At 43.2% G+C, this 24,609-nt stretch overlaps 1 protein-coding gene across 11 annotated transcripts in view; it reads right to left on the reverse strand.

Annotated features, from left to right (window-relative positions):
- mark3b (MAP/microtubule affinity-regulating kinase 3b) overlaps window positions 1-23,936 on the reverse strand; it is a 42,893-nt gene extending 18,957 nt beyond the window's left edge. For 4 of the 11 annotated variants that reach the window (XR_003742379.1, XR_003742380.1, XM_028953534.1 and 1 more), the window contains exons 1-5: window positions 22,583-22,693; window positions 18,249-18,440; window positions 17,297-17,350; window positions 2,360-2,408; window positions 171-236 (exon numbers count right to left, since the gene is read on the reverse strand). Coding sequence is in view for 9 of the 11 variants with exons in the window: in XM_028953534.1 (XP_028809367.1) it covers window positions 171-236; window positions 2,360-2,408; window positions 17,297-17,350; window positions 18,249-18,440; window positions 22,583-22,693 (472 nt within the window). In the remaining 2 variants the exon portion in view is untranslated. Of the gene's footprint in view, window positions 1-170; window positions 237-2,359; window positions 2,409-17,296; window positions 17,351-18,248; window positions 18,441-22,582; window positions 22,877-23,296 lie in introns of those variants that run through there. The other 7 variants (XM_028953541.1, XM_028953535.1, XM_028953539.1 and 4 more) reach the window with 5 other exon arrangements.
- Window positions 23,937-24,609: the final 673 nt, after the last annotated feature.

Raw genomic sequence — 24,609 nt, forward strand, 5'->3', positions numbered from 1 at the left:
GCACCGTGGTGGTTTACAGAAAACTACTTCTCCAGTACACAAAGTATGAATGAATTAGAGAGTTCAGATATTTGGCAAAACATAGCATAAATCATATAAAATACTGTGACTGAATAACTAAAGTGATGTTGAAATATTTCAGGACAACAAAATTCCTTAAAATACCTTACCTCCACTGGCATACTCCATAACCAGGTACAGAGTTTTTTCAGTCTCGATGACTTCAAACAATTTTACTGTGTGAAAAGATAAGAGAAAGTTCATTAAATGAACTTGAAATTGAAATAAATTTAAATGAACTTCAAATGAACTACACTACAGTGCATCCAAAAAGTATTCTCAGCGCATCACTTTTTCCTCATTTATTTAGTTATGTTACAGCAACTTTGGCAGCAGTTAAAGGCTCAAGTCTATTTGAATATGATTCCACAAGTCTGGCACACCTAGCCAGTTCGGCCCATTCCTCTCAGGCTTCATCAGGATGGATGGGAAGCGTCGGTGCACAGACATTGACCAGAGATGGTCAATCGGATTCAAATCTGGGCTTCGACAGGGCCACTCAAGGACATTCACAGAATTGTCCTGAAGCCACTACTTTGATATCTTGACTGTGTGCTTAGGGTCATTGTCTGCTGAAAGATCGTTCCAATCTGAGTTCAAGAGCACTCTATGGCAGGTTTTCATCCAGGATGTCTTTATTGCAGTCATTTTGCCCTCTGTCCTGACTAGTCTCCCAGTTCCCGCAGTTGGGTCAGTGGTGGCCTAGCAGGTAAGGAAGCGGCCCTGTAATCAGTAGGTTTCCGGTTTGAATCCCGATCCGCCAAGGTGCCACTGAGCAAAGCACTGTCCCCACACACAGCTCCCCGGGCGCCTGTCATGGCTGCCCACTGCTCACCAAGGGTGATTGTTAAAAGCAGAGGACACATTTCGTTGTGTCACCATGTGCTGTGCTGTGTATCACAATGACAATCTCTTCACTTTTGAAAAACATCCCGACAGCATGATGCTACTGCCACCACCACGCTTCACTGCAGGGATGGTGTTGGCCTGGTGATGAGCGGTGCCTGGTTTCCTCCAAACGTGAAGGTTGGCAATCACACCAAAGACCAGACACTTTTGTTTCTCATAGTCTTCGAGTCCTTCAGATGCTTTTACTAAGGAGTGGCTTTCGTCTGGACACTCTACCACACAGGCCTGATTGGTAGATTGCTGCAGAGATGGTTGTCCTTCTAGGAAGTTTCTCCTCTGGTTTGTGATTTTGAACTACTCCCACTTACAGATGACGAAGGCCACTGTGCTCATTGGGACCTTCAGCAGAAAAGTTTCTGTAACCTTCCCTAGATTTGTGCCTTGAGAAAATACCTGTCTTGAAGGTCTACAGACAATTCCTATGACTAAATGTTTGGCTTGTGCTCTGACATGAACTGTCAGCTGTGAGACCTTATATAGACACGTGTACCTTTCCAAATCATGTCCACTGAAATGCCCCCCCCCATCCATAAATACTGGTTTACTCAAAGTTTGATGTTTCATCGTTTTTAGACCTTTTTGTCACCTGTTTCTTTGGCTTATTAAAGTAGAATTCCAAGCATTTTATATGTTTCAAAGGCTTTTATTGACAATTACATCAATATTTGCAGCATTGGCCTTTTTCCCCCAAGACCTCTGCAATGCTCTGGCATACTCTCACACAACTTCTGGGCCAAATCCCGACTGATGGCGACCCATTCATTCATTCATTATCATTGATTGGACCTTGTCTGAATTTGGGGGTTTTTGTTGAAGATTGACCACAAGTTCTCAATTGGATTAAAGACTGAAGAGAATCCTAGCCATGGACCCAAAATTTAATCTGTTCCCAGAGCCACTTAGTTATCACTTTGGCACTTCAAATAAAGTGTTTCACGTTATCATGGGCAGCAGTTAATCCATTTTGGAATAAGGCTGCAACAAAATGAATACTTTGTATATGAACTGTATCTGACAACAGAAAAATGATCCTTTATCTATTGATGTGCATATGTTAAGATGCTGATACAGAAGCATGGAAATGTAACAGGGACATTTACATTTACAGCATTTATGTTTACAGCATTTATCAGACGCCCTTATCCAGTGCGACTTACAATAAGTAGTTACAGAGACAGTCGGGGTTGGACACACTCGGGGTTATGTGTCTTGCTCAGGGACACAATGGTACTAAGTGGAATTTGAACCTGGGTCTTCTGGTTCACTAGGCTACTACCACTCTACAACAGTGACATGTTATAGAGGACATTTTTCCTAACACAAACCAAGGTGTGTATGAGTTGAAGTTTGTGTGTGTAAAATGCATACAGAGGTCCAATGAAATACTCACCAATATTTGGATGGTTTAGGATCTTCATTATTCTCACTTCCCTGAAGAGCTGGGGAAAAAAAAGAAAAAAGAAGCTATTAGAACCAAAATACACAAACTATCATGGGTACTAAAGATAATCACACACACACACACATAAAATGTACTTATTTACTTCCCTTACATGATGTTATAAATGTATTTTTATATCTTGATTTGTGGATTGAAAGGGAAAGTGAAGTGATTGTCATTGTGAAACGGTGCTTTACGCTGTGGTGGTTTGCAACCTTCTGATTACGAGTCCGCTTCCTTACCAACTAGGCCACCACTGCCTTAAACGATTATGTTGTTTTGTTGTTACTGTAGTGCTATTAACAGTCTGTGAGAATACATATAGGCATAAAGTGCTAATTTATAAATAATAATAATAATAAGAATTATAAAACCTACAATAATACATAGAAGACTAGGGAAATATTTAAATTGCAAAATAAAAGCACAATTACAAAAAAAGTTGTAAGTCTGACAGCAAAAACACCCACTCCCGTCACCAGCATAGTTTTACTGTACATGATCTCAGCATGGGTGCTGGTCATATGACTCCTTTTCTCTAGCATGTGTGTCTGCTGCAACATGATCTATGAAGCCGAACATCAAAGCTGAGCTCCTCCCCAGCCCCCAGGAGCAGAACGTGCTGATCACGTGTGAGAGAGAAGAGCCACTGATGTTGCCAGTGTAAACTTTGCGGCAAAAACAAAACAGACATTTCGATGGAGCCTTACGCTATGCCAGGCTTTCTTTCTTTCTTTCTTTCTCTTGATTTATTTTTTTTTTAGTATTATTATTATTATTCAGCGGTCTCCTCCTCTGTGCCACCCAATCTATATCTAAATTCAAGCTTTCAAAGGTCAAGGTTCAAGTAGGTGATTACTAGTGGGTTTTTTTTCTCCCCAGAAAGCAGTATTGGTGACCAGTGAGATGGGAAGTAATCTATCAGGAGAGTCCTTGACTTCTTAGCCAGACATCTATTATATACTTGTGAGCTTCATGTGTACAAGGGGCACTGCCGAAGGGGCAGGTAAGGAGATGGACCCGTAATTGCAAGGTTGTCGGTTCAAGTCCTCAAACAGCCAAGGTGCCACTGAGCAAAGTACCGTCCCCACACACTTCTCCCCGAGCGCCTGTCATGGCTGCCCAGTGTTCACTAAAGGTGATGGTTAAAAGCAGAGGACACATTTCATTGCGAGCTTTGTGTGCTGTGCTGCAGTATTTCCTAATGGCAATCACTTCACATTCATAAATGTCAAGAGGGAACATTTGATTGGTGACAATGTGGAAGCCACTGTTGGTTTTCCTCCATGCATTTTACAATATGCATAGGGCTGTCCTGATCACGAAACTAAGCTACAGATAAACTGTACATTCTTAAACCTAACCTTATTTTAAAAACAGCCTATACATACACTTTATGAAGGTGAATAATTTCTTTGCATGAAACCTGGAGCTCATAAAGAAAAACTGCATTTAAAAAAATAAAATAATTACAATGAATAGTTCTTGTGCCTGGTGACGTCAAGTCACGTTGCTCCTGCAGTGGTGTATTCTATGTCATTTGTTTGAATCAAGGTCCTGCCATCAATGTGCAAGAGCAACGTGTCTAGAAAGCGGCCAGTTGCCATGACGGGAATGCATCTGTGCTTCAGGAGTTATGGATTCTTGTTATATTAGTGCTTTTTCATTGATGCTGCCCATATTAGTTATTAGATTCTCTTTAATCATTTAGCAGATATCACGTAGTCCCGTGATATCTGCCGATGCACGTTAAAAATAGAAGACATCATTAACCAAACGGCTGCTGTACAGTTGCCGTAAAAAAAAAATATATACACATTTCTATATAAAGATGAAGAGGAACAATTCTAACAAATATGCAAAAGTAAAAACCACTGTCAGCAAACATAACAGTGATCAGGCGATTATGTAATAATTGGAACAGGCCTAAAATATGCATAGACCCCACTCCCCATTTAAACTGAAGTGGGCTAGGGTCACATGAGCATCCACCCACCATGCACAACAAGCCCAACTTCCAGCGTGCATCGATAGCCACATGGGCTTTATTATCTGCTGTGTGCAGCACCCAAACTGGATCAAGAGCTGCGGGGAGGTGGCAGTTTCAGATTTCCAGACAAGTTCAGGGATGTGGGGCTAAACTTGGCCCCCAAGACGCAGTCTAGACTTTGAACATCGGCGACAGCCGCCGCCCTCTCATCGAAAGCAGACAGCGCCGGGTGTCAGGCCGGCATACTTGCCCCAGGAGAAATGAGCGGAACATCTTTCAGAGGATAGGGTCGACACCCAGCTGAGAAGCAAGGCAGCGCTCCTCAAAACACCAACATACTGACACCAAGACGACGGCAGGACCTCGCCACACTGTGTCGTTAATAGGGGCGTAAACACACTTCGAGGTTCTCAACATGGTTCCGACCTTGAAATCTGAGTTAGGGCTTGGTTTGTACCTCTCGTGTCAGCACCCGATCCGCGCTGTTCACACAATTCACCCATATGCACGCGCCAGAGCACTCAGAAACGATCTGGAACAGATCAGCTATCGAGGCAGAATGAGAACGTATTACTCCACATGTGCAGAACAGTTTTATGATTAAACAAGTGTACAGACATATGAGAACAACTATGACCTACATCACCTCATTTGACCAAATATGAGCTGCTTCCCTTTTCAAACTGCGATCTTATGTCGCCATAAAAAATGTGAATTTGTTCGTAAGTGTCATTGTGATGAAAGAAAGTGGAGTGATTGTCATTGTGAAACACTGCAGCACAGCACACGATGACACAACAAAATGTGTCCTCTGTTTTTGACAATCACCCCTGGTGAGCAGTGTGTGGAGATGGTGCTTTGCTCAGTGGCCTTGTGATAGCGGGCCCCCCCCCTATACACTGCAGCAAAGCACATTGTGCACACAACAAAATGTGTCCCCCCAGTGTGTGTGGGGACCTCGTGACACCTTGGCGGTCCAGGATTTGAACCCGCAACCCTTCGCTTACAAGTCTACTTTCTTACCTTAATTTCTCTACATATGGGGAATACATGATGTGTAGTTACAGGGGACTGTCCCTATAACTACTGATTGTAAGTCGCTCTGGATAAGGGCATCTGATAAATACTGTAAATGTAAATGTTTAGTTTCTTTTTTCATTTTATTGACCAGCCGTATGGAACAGCAGTGTTTCCCTCACTTTCTGTCTCAAGAGCAACAACTGCAGTTGCAGAATGTTCTTTTCAATTCTGCTGATTATTAAAAAGGAACTGATCTTAAGTGATGTCTGCGACTGAGAAAACTTGTCTGCATGAGCCACGGCGAGCCATCTGAGAGCGATTACACATGCCTGCGCTGTCGGAGAGATACTGGCACAGGGTTCCGAGCTGAGAGCAGATGCACAAGATGAACTCCACCACACTACTCACTGCACACTAATTAAAAGGAACGCCCCCATGCAAAAGTGTGGCGAGGCCAGGCAGGACAGACGTAGAAAGCCGGGCCTGTCTGAAGCAGCACAGTTAGAGTTGGCTCCACCCGGTTGCCAGTTCAGCAAATAAATAAATAATTACTTAAATAGTTCATTAATAAAAGAGAAAGGAGGGGTGGCTCCTTTAATCCACTGCAACAAATCAAACAAATCAATATCCCTCCCACCTCTCAGTGTCATAAATAGGGCTGTCAATAAGTGTTAATTGTTGCAATAAATAAAAAAATATGCTATATGCTATATGTTCACTGTTTAGATCTCTTCGTGTCGTCTGACCGATGACATGCATGTGAAATTCATGTTAACTAGAGACAATACCTGCATAAAGATGGAGAGGGAATTTTTACGGCCCATTCAGACGAAGCATCCATTGAGTTACATTATTTTATTATTTTTCTCATCGGAAATCAGACAGGAGCAGGTCTGAAATCGGTCCTTAAGTATAAAAAAAAAAAAAGTTGCACTCTGTGTTATTTACTGTTGGCAGGGTGTTTTATTTTTAAAACATTACCAGATCATATCCCCATCACCCCAGTCTGAGCCTCGTTCCCGCAATCATGGATTACAGCAAGCTTTCGTCTCTTATTCATTGCCAAATGTGAGCTAAATTCTTCTCATTTTTCTCATCGGTTTTAATCGGACAGCCCTAGAATCAAAGCCTCATAATGCACCCAGTCAGAGAAGTGGGACGTGAAAAGCTGGGAATGATTACGGCTCATTACTGACCCAGTGACTTGAAGGGCAGCCCAGCAGAACCTCCTTTAAAGGGGGAGCAGGAACCTGCGCCAGACCAGTCTCTGCCACCTGTGACCGATAATCGGACATTTCAACTACGGCCATTTAAAGGCAACAGCGTGAAGAGCTTAAGTTTAAGCCCTGTGAAGGGAGTCACTGGAACGTATACGAGTCTGGGTGGATTTAGATCTCTTCCTGGTTCTCACCGCTCTGCTAGGGTGAGGGGGGGGGGGGGGGGGGGGACAGCTGTGTGAACAAACAGCAAGAATGTATGAGGATGTTCTTGTCGATGTTCTTGCTGTACTTAAAGCCTGGGGACCCATCATCTAGACATGATATCAGAAGCACAGAACAACTCTTCCCTCCCAGAGAAACAAAAGCATTACTGCTGCAGTAAAGGGTAGTATTAGTGCATGCTGAGAAGGTCCTGATAAAAAATATGGTCATTGAAAATGTAGTTTGTGTGATTATGAAAAATTATCAAAGGTGTCCTGATAATGCAGATTCAGCTATACACTAAATATTGTTGTCTACAATATAATCATGACATCAGAGTAACTTTGAAAAAGCTAAATTTGGACATTAATACGAAATAACATACATTTCTTTTGTGTTTTAGGTGAGAAGTCTTACATTTTACTTTTTGGTCCAAACTCATAAGGGTTGGATATTTTATTTTGTGCAGTGTGTGTGCATGTGCGTGTGTTCGTGTTAGTGTTTCCTCTGCGCGCACACACATATTGTGTTTTATAAAGAGAGAAATCACTTCGTCAGCGTGCAGGGACTGTGTGTAACTACGCAATCATGGCAACAAGGGGACAGAAAAGCCAATTACTCTAAATAAGATTTTATTGGAACGTCTCAGCAGAGCTTGCCTGTGCAAAGTGAAAGATCCTCCCAGTACGTTTGTGTGCCTATACAATTATTTCAAGTAGGGCTGGAACAATCAGAAAAAATGAACTAATCACAGACAAATGTGAGTCAATAACGGTTACCCAAAGTATTTTGTAGAATATTGTGTGTCGATGGGGTATAAAGAAAGGCAATTTTATTAAAAGAAATGTTTATTAGTTGAAAAGGAAGGTTCGAGAGCCAAACAACTAAGGTGCCACTAAGCAAGGTTCCTTTCATGGCTGCCCACTGCTCACCAAGGGTGATGGTTAAAAGCACAGTTCACTGCTGTGCCGAAGAGTTTCACAATGACATTCACTTCACTTTCACTAATATGTAAAATTTGCTGTGCTCTGGGAGTAATTTGAGTCAGTCAACCACTCTTGGGAAGGTTCACACCACTGTTCCGTGTTTTCACCATTTGTGGATATTGGCTCTCGCTGTGGTGCGCTGGAGTCCCAAAGCTTTAGAAATGGCTTTAGAATTTTTAGCAGGTTTGACTTTCTATTTTCTCCCTTAATAATAAAATCCTTCACATAAAAAAAACACATGTGTTTAATTGTGTTGCCTTTAATATTTTGCCTTTAGCCTTTAACTAGTTTTTTTGATGAGCTAAAACATTTAACTTTGACTAACATGGAAACAAGTTAGAAATCAGAAAAACACTGTTTCAGACAAAAGTCTGAGCAAAATGTTTATTTCTGATTATTCTTAAATGAAAAAAAAAGAAAATCAATCCCAAGTCTTAGAATTAGGGCTGCACAATTTGGGGAAAAAGACATATTGCAATTATTGAGATCAATATTGCGATATGATAAAGGACACTTGCTTGTATCAATGAAAAGTCGCATACAAATTACTAATAGTGAAATGTTTAATTTCAAAGTGAAACATACAAACTACTTATAACAACTTGAAATGCCCAGTGCTTTCAAAATACAATATTCTACTAAATTAAATAATCTCAAAAAAGTCTTTACTTTAAAAAACATTACTGTCGAACGACAAACCCTGGTAAGACTAAACAACTGTTTTGATTATATTTGGCCATTATAAAATCCCGTATTATAGTTCTTACGTTTGACCAAAACGTTGTTTGGAGGCTGACTTGAACACAGGGATAGATAGCTTTGCTAGCTTAGCTAAGGTTAAGATTTGTAAAACGGGATTTTATAATTCTCTCCATAGACATGTATATGCTTCATGCCACAGCAGAACCTATCGCAATATGGCGGTGACGTTGACGTACGTGTACCCATATGTCTATGTGAGTCACGAATCTGAAAGTCATGTGACCAAACACGTCACATTTAAATCGCAGCTTTTTGCGTTCATGTAATCGCACAGACTGACATTGCGATTACGATTAGATTAACGGTGCAGCACTACTTAGAATAGTTGATTAATTACAACAGCAACTTAAATGCAATATTTGCCTGAATATAAGACAAAATAAGAGTACTTATCAAGACTTACCTAAACATTTGCTACAAAATATCATAACCATCGACAATCAATGCATTTTTCCAAGGCCATGAAAGCAAAACGCTGTATTATTGGATTTAAATTCAAAAAACATTTTGGCATTTTACACTATTTCACTCTTATGCATCTGTTCAGATATCATAATTACAATTACATTGTTAATGGTCGCAAATGGACTCATGAACATGTGCACTCCTCCCTGCAGCGTGGAGCTGTGTTTTATGCGCGTGTAGACATCTGCAGACATGCGTGTGGGTGCGTGAAAGCATGTGTTCAGTTTATGTGCCCTGAGGTAGTGCGAGCATCCTGTGTTTCACCGTGACTAAACGGTCAAGTTTTGTGTGGGAGAGCAAGGAAAAGTCCTGTGGAGAATTCCAGCCCTGCCTCATGAGCAGACAACCCTCATCACTGGGCCCAGTGCTCTCAATTATATGGACTAACACTGGGTCTGTTCCCCAAAGCATGATGTAACGCATATCACAACATTAAAGAAAAATTATGGAGATTTTGTATTTTGCTGCTCAAGATAATTTTTTTTCCATCCACAAAATAAAAAGAAAAAGTGGGGTTTTAAAACTGAAGTCAAGACAAAACGGCAGTATGGGTAGATGGCATCAAATTCTGACTGGAAAAACAGACACCATTTATGTTCTGTAAATTTTAGATTTCATTGCATTATTGCAGTTACAGCAATACTGTGTTTTTTTGCGGAATTTAAAATGTGTCTAGCTCCATAATTTCCCTCTATTTGAAAATCACATTTAACTATTTAAGTACAATGTGTGTACTGCGATATATAAAAATAGTTCAATTGAATAAGATGCTGCATACAGCAAATGACAACAATGGTGTGTATAACGACTGACATACAAACTATGCTTTAGCACTGTTTGTGGCACGTACATGATCTGCAATTTCAGTTTGCAGGGAGGTTGCTCTGTTCAACATCGTCAGTGATTGTGCTCCCGTGTTGTGGCAAGTCAGATGACGTGCACAACTCGGGACTAAACAGCTTCATTCTGCACCCTGCCGTGTGACTGCAGCTCTGAGGGGGACGTTTCAGACATCCAGACGTCTGGTGTGCGCTCTGCCAGCAGGGGTGTTCCAACAGACACACACACAGAGCATGTTGGGGCTAAAGAAGTAGGGTGGTGCAATAACATGCTTACGCACGCACCATTCACACAGTACACAAAATAAAATAAAAAAATCATATGCAAAACACAGGTAACTGCATATACTTCTCTCACTATGCAATGTGGCCATGTTAGCTTCTAAACACATGCTGCCAACATGGCACCCATCTACATTTCTGCTGGTTGCTAGCTTAAAAAAAAAAACATTCTGTACTGGGACTATTCCTCCCTCGGGATTTACATAAATACATAAAACAAGAACCCAATGCAATGTTTAATAAATGTGGGACCAAATTAGATCTTGCCACCCCACTACAGGTCAGGGGCAAGGGTTTAGGATGCAGGAACAGCGCAGGTGCTGTGAAGGTGAAGGATGGAGGTGAGTGAGAAGCATAGCGGTGTCTGCCATCTGTGGATATTCCACAGTGAGTTCAGGTCCAACCGGGCACGCAATATTCCATATTAACGTGCTATTCGGTGCGTCCGATAGGCTGGTATGAAACTAACAGTGCACGCTATTTGTGAATTGAACAATGAGTTTTGTTGCATTAGTAATGTAATGAGTACAGGTCGTACCTGAGATGTAACCGTGGGTTCAAGACACAAAACAACTGAATAGTCATGTGAAGTGTGACACAGCAGAGCAGAGCACAGCACCTGGTGCACACAGAAACTCTGCATTTAACCAGTCACCCTTGGTGAGAAGTGGGCAGCCATGACAGGATGCCAGGGAGCAGTGAGTGGGGAACGATACTCAGTGGCACCATGGCGATTCGGGATTCGAATGATTCGGCAATCTTCCGATTACGGGTCCGCTTCCTTAACCACCACCAGCCACAAAAATTGTTGTGGCCCTATTAAAACACAAAAAAGTGCCAGCAGGACATGCGAAGCCAGGCTATGACAAACTAATTGGCGAGATGAAAGATGCCCCTAGTGTGCCATGGTGTGCTCGTTTTGGTCCCAAGTCTGCCTCTAAAAAGACCGAATGACAAGGGACTTTTGTGACCTGCTCAGTCACCATTCATGAACACAATTTAAAGCCTGCTGTTACTACAGTACCAAAATCCATGGCAACTGATTCTTGTGCTGGCTTTCCTCAAACCATTTGGCCATTGTGAACATGAGCATGCAAGCCTGTAATATTTCTATACATTAAATGAGATAGATTGGGTGTGGGTGTGAGGTTTGTTCATCTTCAGGACTTACATGAACAGATAACGTGGCAAAGAAATACACTGTTTAATAAGGTTAATGACGTGCTGACAGTTGAGCGTGTGTGACAGCTGTCAATCATTGCTTTAAAGATGAATAAATATATGGGTAGTTGTGAAAACCTGAACTTACACTAGCAATCACTAGTGTTTAGCACCAGCTTAAAAAAAAAAAAAAAAGTACCCTTGCAATCTGAATAAAGAAGTCAAGCGTGAACACATCTAATTAGCTTGCCGGTTCGAATCCCCATCCGCCAAGGTGCCACTGAGCAAAGCACCGTCCCCACACACTGGCGCCTGTCATGGCTGCCCACTGCTCACCAAGGGTGATGGTTAAATGCAGAGGACACATTTCACTGTGTGCACTGTGTGCTGTGCTGCTGCTGTGTATCACAATGACAATCACTACACTTTATCTATCTTTAAATGTCAGACAGAAGATGATGCTCCGTAAGATACCGAAAAGAATATCCAGGCAATGCCACTTCAACCAAAACCACACCATAATCTCCCATGGGTGTAGGGTTGATTTTGCCCATTTTCAAACTAATCAGCCAATCAGTGATGCTTGATAATGGCTCCTGCACAGGACTCAATCAAGAAGACACCATTTCACAGCAGGATAGAGTGGCAACAGAAATGCCCAGGAAGTCACACACACAAACAGAACACAGAGCAAAAACACACCCAGCAGTAGCAGCAGCTGACGCTGCTCACACAGAGAGGGCTCTTCTCTGCTGCCCTAATTGGCCAGTGTCCCACTTTCCTCTCTCCAGCCCGTTAATGTTGTTTTCTTCTCCCGCTTCCTCTTCTCCGCGCTTCCCCTTTTTTTACTGGGTGCATACGCTAGCGATTGTGCGTCTCGTTCCCACGTAGCTCATGCAGGCGGCCGTCTCGTCTCCTGCTGCCCTCCTTCTATGGCAGCAGGCTGAGGGGGCATGCCCGCCCCGTTGCCATGACACTGCTGTCGAGGGCAACCCCTCTGGATCGCAGGCGCTTAGCAATGCATTTCATCTCAGCATCGGCAATGAGGACGAGGAGAATTTGGATCTAGAAACACGCGTAGTTTACACAATAAGGACATACAATAGACCTCTATAGTACGTGGACAACATGCGCCAGTACCTGTTCACTACAAATACAAGGGTATCTATAAAACACAGGCAATAGCCTATAAATCAACCCTACCATGCCATCTTAAATAAACAGAGAACAACCCGCAAATCTCAATTTCACACTTTTTTTTTGTGGGCTATTAGTGTACAGACAGCGTACAGTCTGTAGAGCCAATAGTCTGCATTCCATAAATTTGTTGCTTAAAATTGCTCAAATTGTGCGGTCGCTGTGCATCTGTGGAATTACACTGGCTTTCCCCACTCTCACTGACACCACATGCCCACCACATTCCCCTCCCATCTCCTTCCGAAAACCAGAGGGTCAAAACCACGGCAGCTGACCACCTAAGATCTTCCCGTTTCAAATAAACTCTGCAAAAAAAAAAAAAAAAAAAAATGAATAAGCCACACAGACTAAACAAAGCGGACAGCACCGAGTCAAAACATCTAAACCACAGCCAACCAGGGAAAGACCCTACCGAACATTTCAGAAGAAACCCGCGCAGAGTAGAACATTTCAACCATGAGAAATGTGACCTGTGACCCCTGAAATTCAACACTACTTATGCATTTCCACGCAGGGGTCAGAGCCTGGAAGACAATAGAAACGTGATGTGTTTGTGTACCACGTGCTGCAGTACGAGCGCCACAGTGGATAAAGGCCATCCAGGGTCAGGCCGCGTGGTGACAGTCACCATGAAAACACTGCCAGGGAGGAAGGAACTGGGCTGGCCCTTTGTCAGCCTGTGTGTTATAGAGTGCATAGAGTATATAGGACAATGATAGGGAATTCTTGTTTTGTATAAAAAGAAACCGGAATGCAGTGCTGATGCAAGAAAAGAAAAATCTAAGTCCCAAAAAAAGAAAACAAAACAAAAGGTCCTGTAATATCTGGTGGCAATCTGCCTGAAGACTCATAGAGCCCGCCCCCTCCGCCTGGGGGTGTGTCCATGGACAGTCACCAAAACTGCAGAGGACCAGCTTGCTCAACTTTCAAAACACAGTGGTTTCAAACTTCAACACGTGTCCAGACGCACTTTTTTGATGCAAAAGTCCTGAGTGGGACGCTATCTGATCCAGTTATGTTCAATCCCATACGTACTGGTGCTAGTACAGGGTTTCAATGTATTCTAAAAGGTGCCATGAAATGGCAATGTGTCAGTGTTCACAAAAACACCCACAATCCCTTGCACATGAAACTCAAACGAACCATACCTGTGCACTTGCTGGACTGTTCTACTGTTAGGAAGCTAGAGAGCTACACAAGTGTCCGTTGACTCAGAAACATTGGCTTGTGATTAATTATATAAAAAAAAGAAAGCAACAGAGTGCATTGTGTTGAGCAATCCCAGCAGACTGTTGGGAGGCACATTTGCCTGATAACGGAACTTGCTCATCAGCCGCGAACAACGAATCCAGGCATAATAACGATACAAACCAACGAACAAGACTAGCATCATAGCCGCAACAGTCTGTGGGTGGTGCGAGTACGAATGAGATCACAGCCAAAACCGCAGGACGGATCCATCTTTCATGGTATCAAACTCTACATGTTCAAGCACACTTAATGAGGGATGGAAAAGGTGAAGTGCAAAAAGGACAAAAATTCCAATAAATAAACCTTGAATCATCCTTAAAACATCCTTGATCGTGGCTTTAAAAGAATTAGATCATTGCTAGCATGTGTGGATTTTGCCATAAAAAACAAAAGGACACAACCAAACAAAACTCACACGAGGATTCAATAAGTCTTTAAGAATAAGTAAAATGCAAATAAAAACACATAACTGTAAAGTAAAGCCAGTCAGAAGAGAAGACCTTAACTAGTGATTCATCTCCAGCTTCATCAGCAAAGCTGATGCTTAATAAACGGCCTTGAAGAGCCTAGGATCCGGAATTAAGGGTTCTATAACTTTTGAGCGAATCCCATTCTGACTAACTCACGACTCACGGGGAGCTGACGCATTCGGGCCCCTGGCGGCCCTCTGAGTGGCAGAGGAGGGAACGTTTCCAACCCTTCTCTGGAGCCGCTCGAACAAAGGCTCCCAATGCCTGACCCTGATCTAACAAAAAGGACGTGAAGAGAGAAAAAAAAAAAACCAACAACACTCCACTCCATTCTAAATGGGGAAGAGGGAACTGGCAGTGCGCTCACCTCCCACTCCCACCAATTATATAAGAGTAGGTCACACAGACGCAAATATAAATAGCCTCTGTGAAGAAGACACTGAACGAATGCAGTCAGTGGGGTCTGGAGGGTGTTTCAGAGAGGGAAAGCAGTTTCGCACGGAACAGTTCTTTCTCGGCAAAGGGTTTCATCGGGATCAACCCAGTCAATTCCAAAACCCTCTGAGCAGCCTTGACTTTGTGTAATATGTGCTTCTGACACATAAAGAATTGCTGCTGATTGTATATATTTTTTATGTAGTTATAATTCTAATTTAAAAAATTATAGAATACATTATACATTACAAGCATTTTTTTTTTTGCCAATACCAGCCTTGTTAACTGCCATCGGTACCGTATTAGGGGAGTGGTGGCCTAGCGGGTAAGGAATTTGACTTGTAATCGTTAAGTTGCCAGTTTCAATCCTGAGTTGCCAAGGTGCCACTGAGCAAGGTACTGTACACCCACACACTGCTCCCCGGGTGCCTGTCATGGCTGCCCACTGCTCACCAAGGTTTATGGGTTAGATGCAGTGGACACATTTCACTGTGTGCAACATGTGCTGTGCTTCAGAATGACAATCACTTCAATTTCATACTGCACCTATTTAATTGGATCATTTATGAAGTAACTTGATCAGTAAGATATTTTCAATAGGATATTATTAATGTGCATTCTCTCAATGAGCTTCAAGAGGTGGTCACCTGAAATGCTTTTCACTACACAGGTGTGCCTAATCAGGGTTAATTAGTGGAATTTCTTGCTTTATTAATGGGGTCGGGACCATCAGTTGTGTTGTGCAGAGGTCGACACTACAGAGCTGACCGCCCTATTGGACAACTCTTAAAATTCATATTATGGCAAGAACCAGTCAGCTAAACAAGTGGCCATCATAAAGAAATGATGGTCAGTCAGTCTGGAAAATTGCAAAACTTTGTGTCCCCAAGTGGAGTCACAAAAACCGACAAGTGGTACAACAAAACTGGCACATGAGGACCGACCCAGGATCTTTATCTTGTACTGTATGTTAATAGGATATTAATTGTAGCCATTCAAATTACACAATTACACATTCTGCCAGCACAAACAAAAAATGTATGCGACAGCGCAGCCTGTAATAGTGTTACTCTTACTAACGCAGGTATTTAATGCCCTGGAAATGCTTCGTTTTTGTGATAGTCCATATTGCAAGCCCCTGTTCAGCAGTCTCGCTTGATATTCATGTTGCTGACTGGCGAACAAGACGGCATTCGCAGAAGGCAGCGCCCAATCTCAATCGGTTAAGATGCATCAATTTAGATGCTAAATTGTAGTGTGGGTTATTTGTGGTCCGTCATAGACAACAGCATCCAACCCAGCTGTCATTTCAGAGGTGGCACCAGGGAACCAAGAGGTCAGAAAGACAAATTCTTTCACTGGTCCAAGTTCTCACAACCGGCCCGTGATTAGATACAAGACTTTATCACACAGTGTATTTGAAACAACACCTCTGACTTGACAGACCACAGAACTGTTTTTGGTGAGATGTAGCCTCCAGCAAACAAACCAAATATTCTTCCCTGTAAAAAGCGAGCTGGTGCGTGCTATATGAGGACACCCAGAGGAGGGGCTGGAGTGGCGGGATCCCACGACGCCCCACTAACACCCACGGACAGCTCTGTTACGCAACGGCAAAGTGCCGGCAGCATCCCGCATTACTCAACAGACAACGTTCGCTGGCTCGGCGCGAACCCGCCAAGGACCCCGGAACAGCAAAAACTGCCTGAAACGCCTCAACAACACCCACACAACCAGAGCAGACACAATAGGGCTGCAAATCCCACGTAAAAAATAACATCTCTTACTAATCCCGACATAGTACGCTTGGTGCTCCGACAAGGCTTAGGGAGATAAAAATAGCTAGAATTAGCTTTGAAAGTATTGTTCTAATATTGAACACATGTTAATGCAACCACAGAAAGCCCACTGTGATTCCCCATTTTTCCAGGGGTCATCTTTGCCTGGGGGTCCGCACACTATAATGTAAATGTAAATGCTTTCCGTTTCCAAGACCGGATCAAGACGAAACTCTACCGCCTGCCCGCCTTCATGCTGAATTTAGGGCTATTTGAGCTCCATTAGGGCCGGGACGCTTTTCTGAATTTTGATGATCTATAAAGCTCTGACTCTGATAAAAGTGCTGCAAATAAAGGGTGGACGAGGGAACACAAGTCCACCCTCTCCACTGGCATGCCCCCTTTGCCCCGAAACGCATGCTGGGCCACAGGCTGTCGATTGGCCGACGAATGGAAAAAGGAACAAAATCAATGGCCTGGAAAAACAAGTGCTACCTAATTACAGCCATGTGAGGGAGGGACACTGTCTCCCTCACCTCGGCCTCAATGTGACAACGTGATCTATACTGCGCGGACGAGGCGAGGCAGGAGCCGGATAAGGGGTTAGTCAGCACCCTTTCCCCGTTGCGCTCCGGTTCAATCCCTACACTGCTCAGGTCCTCCTCTCCCCGGGCGGTTGTACGTGCTGTTCATTCCGACTTCTGAGCTCCTTATTATTAGCATCGCTAGTGAAATTTAAGGCCGCAGAGGGCTCCTCCTCTTAGACCCTGGCCTCTGGACGCAGTTCATTTTATACTCAAACCCGCAAAGCAAGTGCAACATTTTTTACCTTTTGAAGACTGGTAGGATTTAATTGCGTCTTGTCTATGATTTTTATGGCGACCTGTAGAGAAAACAGGGGGGAGAAAAAAATATTTTATATGAAAAGATAGAATTGAAAGATAAGCAGAATTCATGAAAAAAAAAATAAAAAATCCACTTCCTGGATTACCATGGCTCGGCATCCTTCAACCTGAGCCAGGCGGTAAATCTGTTAGCATTCCTAACATTTTTGTTTATTCGACTGAGCATGTTAAGTCCTGCCTTTGAGCGTGTGGCTTTATTCCATTTTATTCATTTATTCGCTGGCGTGACACAAACAAATGCACCACGTAACTTCCTCTGCAGCACGTCCTGATGCCGTTTTCTTGCCCCAAAAATCGTGCATGGCATGTGATGTGCCAATTTGAGGATGTGAACTAATGACACAACAGTCAATCATGTTGCGCAAACCCCTAAAATGTTATTGCAAGAGCAACGTCATAAAAGAGTCAACTATGCTTTTCAAATGAAACATTCTGCATTAAAACAACCATAACCAACAGGGAACTCATCTGAAGGGGGGGGGGGGGGGGGGGGGAATGGTCCGTAGTCTTTTTTGTACCCGTCCATTAAAAGACACGCTTTAAAGGCTGCGGTGGACCATCTGCTGCTGTCAATCATAAATGGTAATTTTCTGAGCAATGACCAGACAGGACTATTATATGACGGTCTTTGGAACAAAATGCTCAGAGGTGTTATGGACGGGGCTACACAAACTAATTCTGCCCTTTCTGTCTCACCATGGCACAGTGTGTGCCTGGATCTGTGAGCTAGGTGATATTTATTATGCTCGATAGGCATATCATGTACATATTACACAATTTCCTATACAACAATTTCTCTCTAGATTGACCATGTTTTCTGACCGCTTAGATTGACACTCGTTTTCTTATTTTGCAGCTAGCCTGTCACATACTCACCTCTCGTCCTGTGAGAATGTGCCGGGCCAGCTTCACCTTGGCGAAGTTGCCCTTGCCGATGGTCTTGAGCAGCCTGTAGTTCCCGATGTGGGGCTGCTCGTCAGCGCACGAGGCGATGGAGTTCCGACAGCGGGCACCTGTACGGCCAGCCCGGGATGCCACCTCGCTGCGTGCATCACTGTGCGACGTGTGCTGCAAGGGAACAGCAGGACTAGGGGTCAGCGCGAGGGTCAAGCACACCACCCACCTAATATTAAGCTGCTCTTTTAATAGGGCGCAGTGATGCATGCGTCTGGTCCGGACCTCGCCGTTTTCTATAAACCCCAGCATAATGTCAACACTTTCGCTCAATCCACTGTGCGACAGCAACAAGTATTGAGAACTTGCGTACTGCGGAAAACCGCAGCAGACACTTTAACGAAGACATTAGGTTCAATTAAATAAAAAAAATGAAATCAGATCATTTGCTATTGGAAGTTTTGTAAAGTACATGGCACAAGCAATGATTCCATACATACAAATACATAAAAAAAAGGGTAGAATTATAGACATGTATATTTAGTGTAGGCTAAACATTTGTCAGTGACACATGACAGAAAAGAAGTCTGCTTTGTGCTGTAATGTACAGCTGTAGTCACAGCGCTGTTAAATCCAGATTCATCTGGAGCACAGTTGCTTAAATTAGCACACAAAGAGAACTCGAATCGACTAAACACAGCCTCAGCATTACTCATGTAGGTTACGGAAAAATGTTCTGGTAGATCAAGAGCCCACAGCAGACTACAGACAAAATCAGAACGGAGCAACCTAACAATTTAATGCACCCAGTGGTAAACTTGGGTTATTTCCAGGGATGAGGCAGTAAAGTGCAAAATTTCAAAGCAAACGGAGTAATCAGCAAACGGATATTCAGAGTCCCCCTTAAAAAAGAACTACAGGACAATTCTCTACGCGATGCATGGGACATTTTGATAAGACAAGTTACTTTATCTCCATAACTAGAGGTCAGAACTGTGAACAAGTGTGACGTGTATGTAGTACTTGTCGTGCCTTATTACTGGTTAACTCAATATAAAGTTACGATATGCCATATGATGCACGGGACACAGAAAACTAGTCTCACTTGTTAAAACCAACTTCCACAAGAAAATTCTGTAAACTCTACAAGCATTCAGACATATAAACTACATCGAATATATTAATGTACAATCGTGTCAAAACATTTCAATAAAACAATGTTTATGCAAAACCAATATATGTAACTAAAATGACCAAGATCATGTGATGCACAGGACAATGTCACTCATCTAAAAGCTACACGAGTGCTGTTAGGTTTAACATATGATAGCCAGAGTTCAAATGAAGTGAGTTGTATGAATATTTTAATTAGGCCTGATGCACTGTTCAATATAACATAGATAAACTAAACTTTGAATGTCTGGATTATGGTAATAAGTTGTTTTGTTTCAAATGTCTGCAAAACCATTTAAAAATTAAATAATGTACCATCTGAGTATCAATCATAAAAATCTTAAAAATTAAGAAAAAAATTAAGTAAAAAGCCTGGTCTCACAATTATCAATTAATCAACATGCATCAAATTATTATTTTTTTAAATTTTCAAATAGGCCAGTGAGATCACAAGCACATCTGAACATGCCATTTTTGTGAAGTCAGTTGAGGGCGAACTGAACAGCGACCGCTTTTCTGCTCTATGGAGCAAATCAAACCTCCAGATCTGAAATGTGCATGTGGACGAGGCTGGAGCAGAGCTGTACTGAGATCAGGCAGCCACAGCCACTACCGGCACTACTTTTGGACTAAATTGTTTATGCCAAAAATTTTGCTGCCAGGTTAATCACCAAGCAACATCATTGGGATAAAATCAATAATGTTCAGTACTGCGTTGTTGCAAAATTGTCCAAGTCTGCATTGATTATGAGATCAATTTCAATACCCCTGTCCTCAGAATTTACAGTAATAAACAGATGGAAACAAGAAAGGACTGCTTAAATAGAAATTGGGCTCCTCAAAACAGACTCTCGACTAAGGCTGGGTGATTATACGATCTCAGTCGATGATCGCGACAGCCAAGAAGGGAAGCCCTGCCCAAAAGTCAAGGAAGAGAAAGGGAGTTGCGTAATTTCAAAACCAGCAGCGAGAGAGTAAAAGAGCTAGCTGTAATTAAAAAAAACATTCAAATATTTTTTTCTTTCAGTGTTTTAGGTTTGCTTATTATCTCAAAGGTTTTGTTCATTAATCTTGAAATATAATAAATAACTTCAGTGGAGTATCATGGCAGAGTTCCCTAAAAAAACGAAAATATAAAATTTGCATGTTGGGATGTCTGGGCCGCTGAGGCGCTGGAATACAGAAGCAATGGCATGTCATCTAGCGTTTGCCGAAATGCACCAAATTAGAGAACACCATTAGAGAGTGAGGCTGAGTACTGGCACTTATGATACAAAACTATACATATCACGATACGAAGATTAAAATAAAATTTTTAATGCAACAACAACAACAACAACTCGCTCCATCTCCGTCTAGTCCTAATTAGGGTGATGGCACCCTACATAGGGTGGGGTGCCAGTCCACCGCAGGGTGCACATACACACACCCCTATGGACAAATTAGTGTTGCCAACTGACCCTACTGAAAAAGCCTTTGGACTGTGGGAGGAAGCCGGAGAACCTTTAGATGTCTCATCCCAAAACAGGGATAGTTCCGACTGCTGAATGGGAAAACTGCATGATGTCAAGAAGGTGGTGCAAGGTGAAAGTTTAGGAAAGGAGATCTGTGAATACATGAGACTAGAGCGCGAGGGAAAGGAATGAAGAGGCTGTTCCGATGCTGGTCGGAAGCTCAAATCCACCGTCTACGAACCGCGGTCGAGAACAGCCAAACTGGGATCGCCTTGTGTATAAAGTCAGCATTGCCAGACAACATTCCATGGAGGAACACAGTGGTCTGGACAAAGTATTTGTGGCATCAGGCTCTTCTCTCAAGGACTTTTTTTTTTTTTTTTTTACCAAAAGCGATTTCATTATAGAGGAGATCGAGTCAACTAGACACCAGGATTACCATACGAACTTGCACTGACACGTGCATTGACCCTCGACCTCTCCCGACTCGCCACATTGGACCTAGTTGGCCCCAGTGACTGTTATGACACAGAACTAGGTCAAAGCCAATTTATGCAACACAAAATGGAGTCACCTTGAGGTTTAAACAAAATCATTTTAAACAATGAGGTAATCTTGGCTGAATCACATTTTAACCCAATGTAGGATATTCTACTGTTTCTTTTGAGCAATATTTTGTTAGTTTACTCTACATTAAGAAAGGAGGAAAATATGCAATAAATGGATTAATATTCACTCTGTACTTCTTATCTGAATATATCATGTTTACGTTATCTGCTAGTGCATAATGATGACAAAGATAATAATGATAATAATGATTTTCGAAGTACTCTGGCTACATAGACAGTTTTTTATGCAGCATTAGCACATGGGAAGCTTTTAGGACGATCCGGGAAAGGCTACAGCTATGGGTTAAGTCTTCAGGGTGGTACACAGGCAGAAACCGCTGCCCGCATCGATCTCTCGACTGGACCGCGGTGCTGACGCACGTCAACTCCATTCGCCAGGCTAACAGCACCACCACGCACACCGGTCATCCAGGTCACCCGGGTTTCAGGGTCATTCGCCTTGGAATAGAACATCATGCAGTTGTATCATTAATAACGATATCTGCCCATCATTTGCCCGCGTTCTGGTTAAAGAGTCACTCGAAGTGGAGCGATATCGGCGCCTATATTAGCAGCCGAATAGGGTCGTATAAGCTGGTACCAATCTGGAACCTGTACATTCTTCACCACAGCTGCTTTTAAGAAGGACGACTTACAGAACAGGTGGGAAGAGAAGAGCCCTTTTTTTCTGGGTCATGAGCTAAAAACTAATCTCGCTTCTTGCGACTTTCCAGGCCAGCACTGCATCAATAAATCAGGACCTCGTACGAGGCTCACTTCTAAACCCCTGGAAAAACCTGGTGGTTTTATAGCATTAAAAAAAAAAATCAGATATACAGATATACACCCCTGAAAGCTAAAGGTTAACAGCGTGTTTAAATAGAACATTTTCTAGTGGTGCGCCAGATACTGTTGCTTTCCCCCCGAAGACAGTTTGGGGTCACCACATTTGTTCAGACTAGAGGTGCGCATCGATCACGATGACGCGTGTGCAGTTACGGTTCGAGTTGGACCCGTCTGAGTCGAGCAATAAGTACCAAAATAAATAAATACATACATAAATAGATCTACATCAACTTACTATGGTAATGCGGTGCCTCCTGACCGACTGGGACCCCTTCATTCTTGCACTGGCTACTCCAATGGCATTGGAAGAGAGCGCCCGTCCGTTTTTGTGCTGGCCGCAGCTCATTGATCCACCAGCGCTCGGTGATGCTCAGAAGAGCGTGAACCTGTCATTAGACCCAGCCCGGTCGGGCTGCTGGGTGGGTGGGTGTTCGCCACCGGTGAGCTCGGGGCCGGCAGCCCCATGACGATGCACGTGTGCCCGAGTCCGAGCGGCCTAATTAACCGCTCCACTCGAACCCAAAACCTCCTCGTTCAAACCTGGATTCACGGTGTGGTTTGCCTTGCGCTCTTTTACACACTTATACAGCTTTTTGGACCAATGTGACATAAAAAGACTCACTCTGCAACTCCCTTACACACACAACTATATATATCAAAGAAAGCAGAGCTATTGCAAAATGTGTCGCAGTTGCATAGAAAACATGCAGAAATATGAAATACTAATAAGAATACATAGACAGGTTTCACTTAAACCTCTAGTCCTCACTTCAAATGTAATAATCACTGCAATGCCATAATGCAATAAAGTAATCACTTGTGCCACGCTACGACTTCATTGCAATCATAACCCATTCTTTTTAATGTGCCATTGCAAGCGCAGAGATATATACCTGCCGTGGGCCATTTCCACATCTTCGCCCAGAGCGTCCAGCCACGCGTTACTTACGTTCTCGGCGTCCCGCTCGTTGACAGTAGGCAGCGGCGTCCTGGTGGACATTTTTTCACGCCTCTCTTCTGCCCTCCGGATCGGCGTCGGGGTTCCTCGCACCGCTTCAGTCCGATGGCTGGGTTGCAGCGGCCCGGCAGCCGACGAAGACCATGGAGCCCCGTATCCAGCAGACGCGGTCCTGAGCGCAGACCGATCAACTCATCTGGCCGGCAAATGAACTGCACAGCGCGGGCAGCCCACCGGCGACAATGCGCCAAGAGATCATAACTTTGTCCTCAACTGGTTTTACTCTCAATTGTGTAATTTTTTTTATATAAATATTTTTTTCCTCAAAAAGAAACTAAGCGGCAACACTTCACAGGCCCCTGAAAACAGCACAGGGCTTCAGACAAGGAAAAGGGGAGGGGGGCACGTCACCTAAAAAAAAAAAAAAACGGCCTCGGCTTTTGGCGACCGGGCTGAGTCTCTTCGGGTCCCTGCAAAGTTTAAGGAGCCCCGGACCCCCTCGCCGCTCGGTGAAGGTAAATGCGCTCCGCAAACGTCACGCTTTCGCAAGGTTCCTCCTCTCGCCAAAAAAAAGTAAGTGCAGCGCCGCTAACGGGCTGGATCCAAGATGGCGGCCCTGGTGACTGAAGTGCCAGGCCAAGCCCGGGGCTGCCAGCGGACGTGACGTCATAGGCGGCTCTAACGCCGATTGGCTGCTGCTCCGGGGGAACGCCGCTGTTTGTTGTTGCTAGGGTGATTACTGTAGGGAGGGTCCAGACCCTCCTGTAAATATCCATATTCGATAATTCAGCACACCCCTTGTCAATTTACACTACATGCCTCATTTATCAACACACTGTTTACATATATGCATTTTTTTCTTTGCTATTACTCAGTCTTTAGGGTCTAAAATGTCCTACACGTCATTGCGTATAATGTATTATGGATAATGCATCGCAATTACATCACAATAAATTCTCTTGCATTTACAAGTGTTTACATTTTGATTCACCCTTCCATGAGACGCATGTCCACATTATGTCCTTTTATCCAGGCATGTTCAATACTGATTCTTCAGTTGGAGTGCTATTTGAAACAAGAACTCTCTTTCTTTCCCAAGCATGTAAAAGTTCACACTGAGGGCTTAAGAGAACTTGTCTTGTGTTTCTCACATGAGTGGGGACAAACCGAACGTTAAACACAGCATTTCCTGTGTGGCAACCCAGCCGTCAAAGAAGCCATTTGATCTTACAGATAAGCTATTGAGAGAACAAGACAATAAATTCCTATATTCATTATAAAGAGGCCGAATGAGGAAAATGGCC

The sequence above is a fragment of the Denticeps clupeoides genome, chromosome 14 (assembly GCF_900700375.1).
Source record: "Denticeps clupeoides chromosome 14, fDenClu1.1, whole genome shotgun sequence".
NCBI classification, from domain to species: domain Eukaryota; kingdom Metazoa; phylum Chordata; class Actinopteri; order Clupeiformes; family Denticipitidae; genus Denticeps; species Denticeps clupeoides.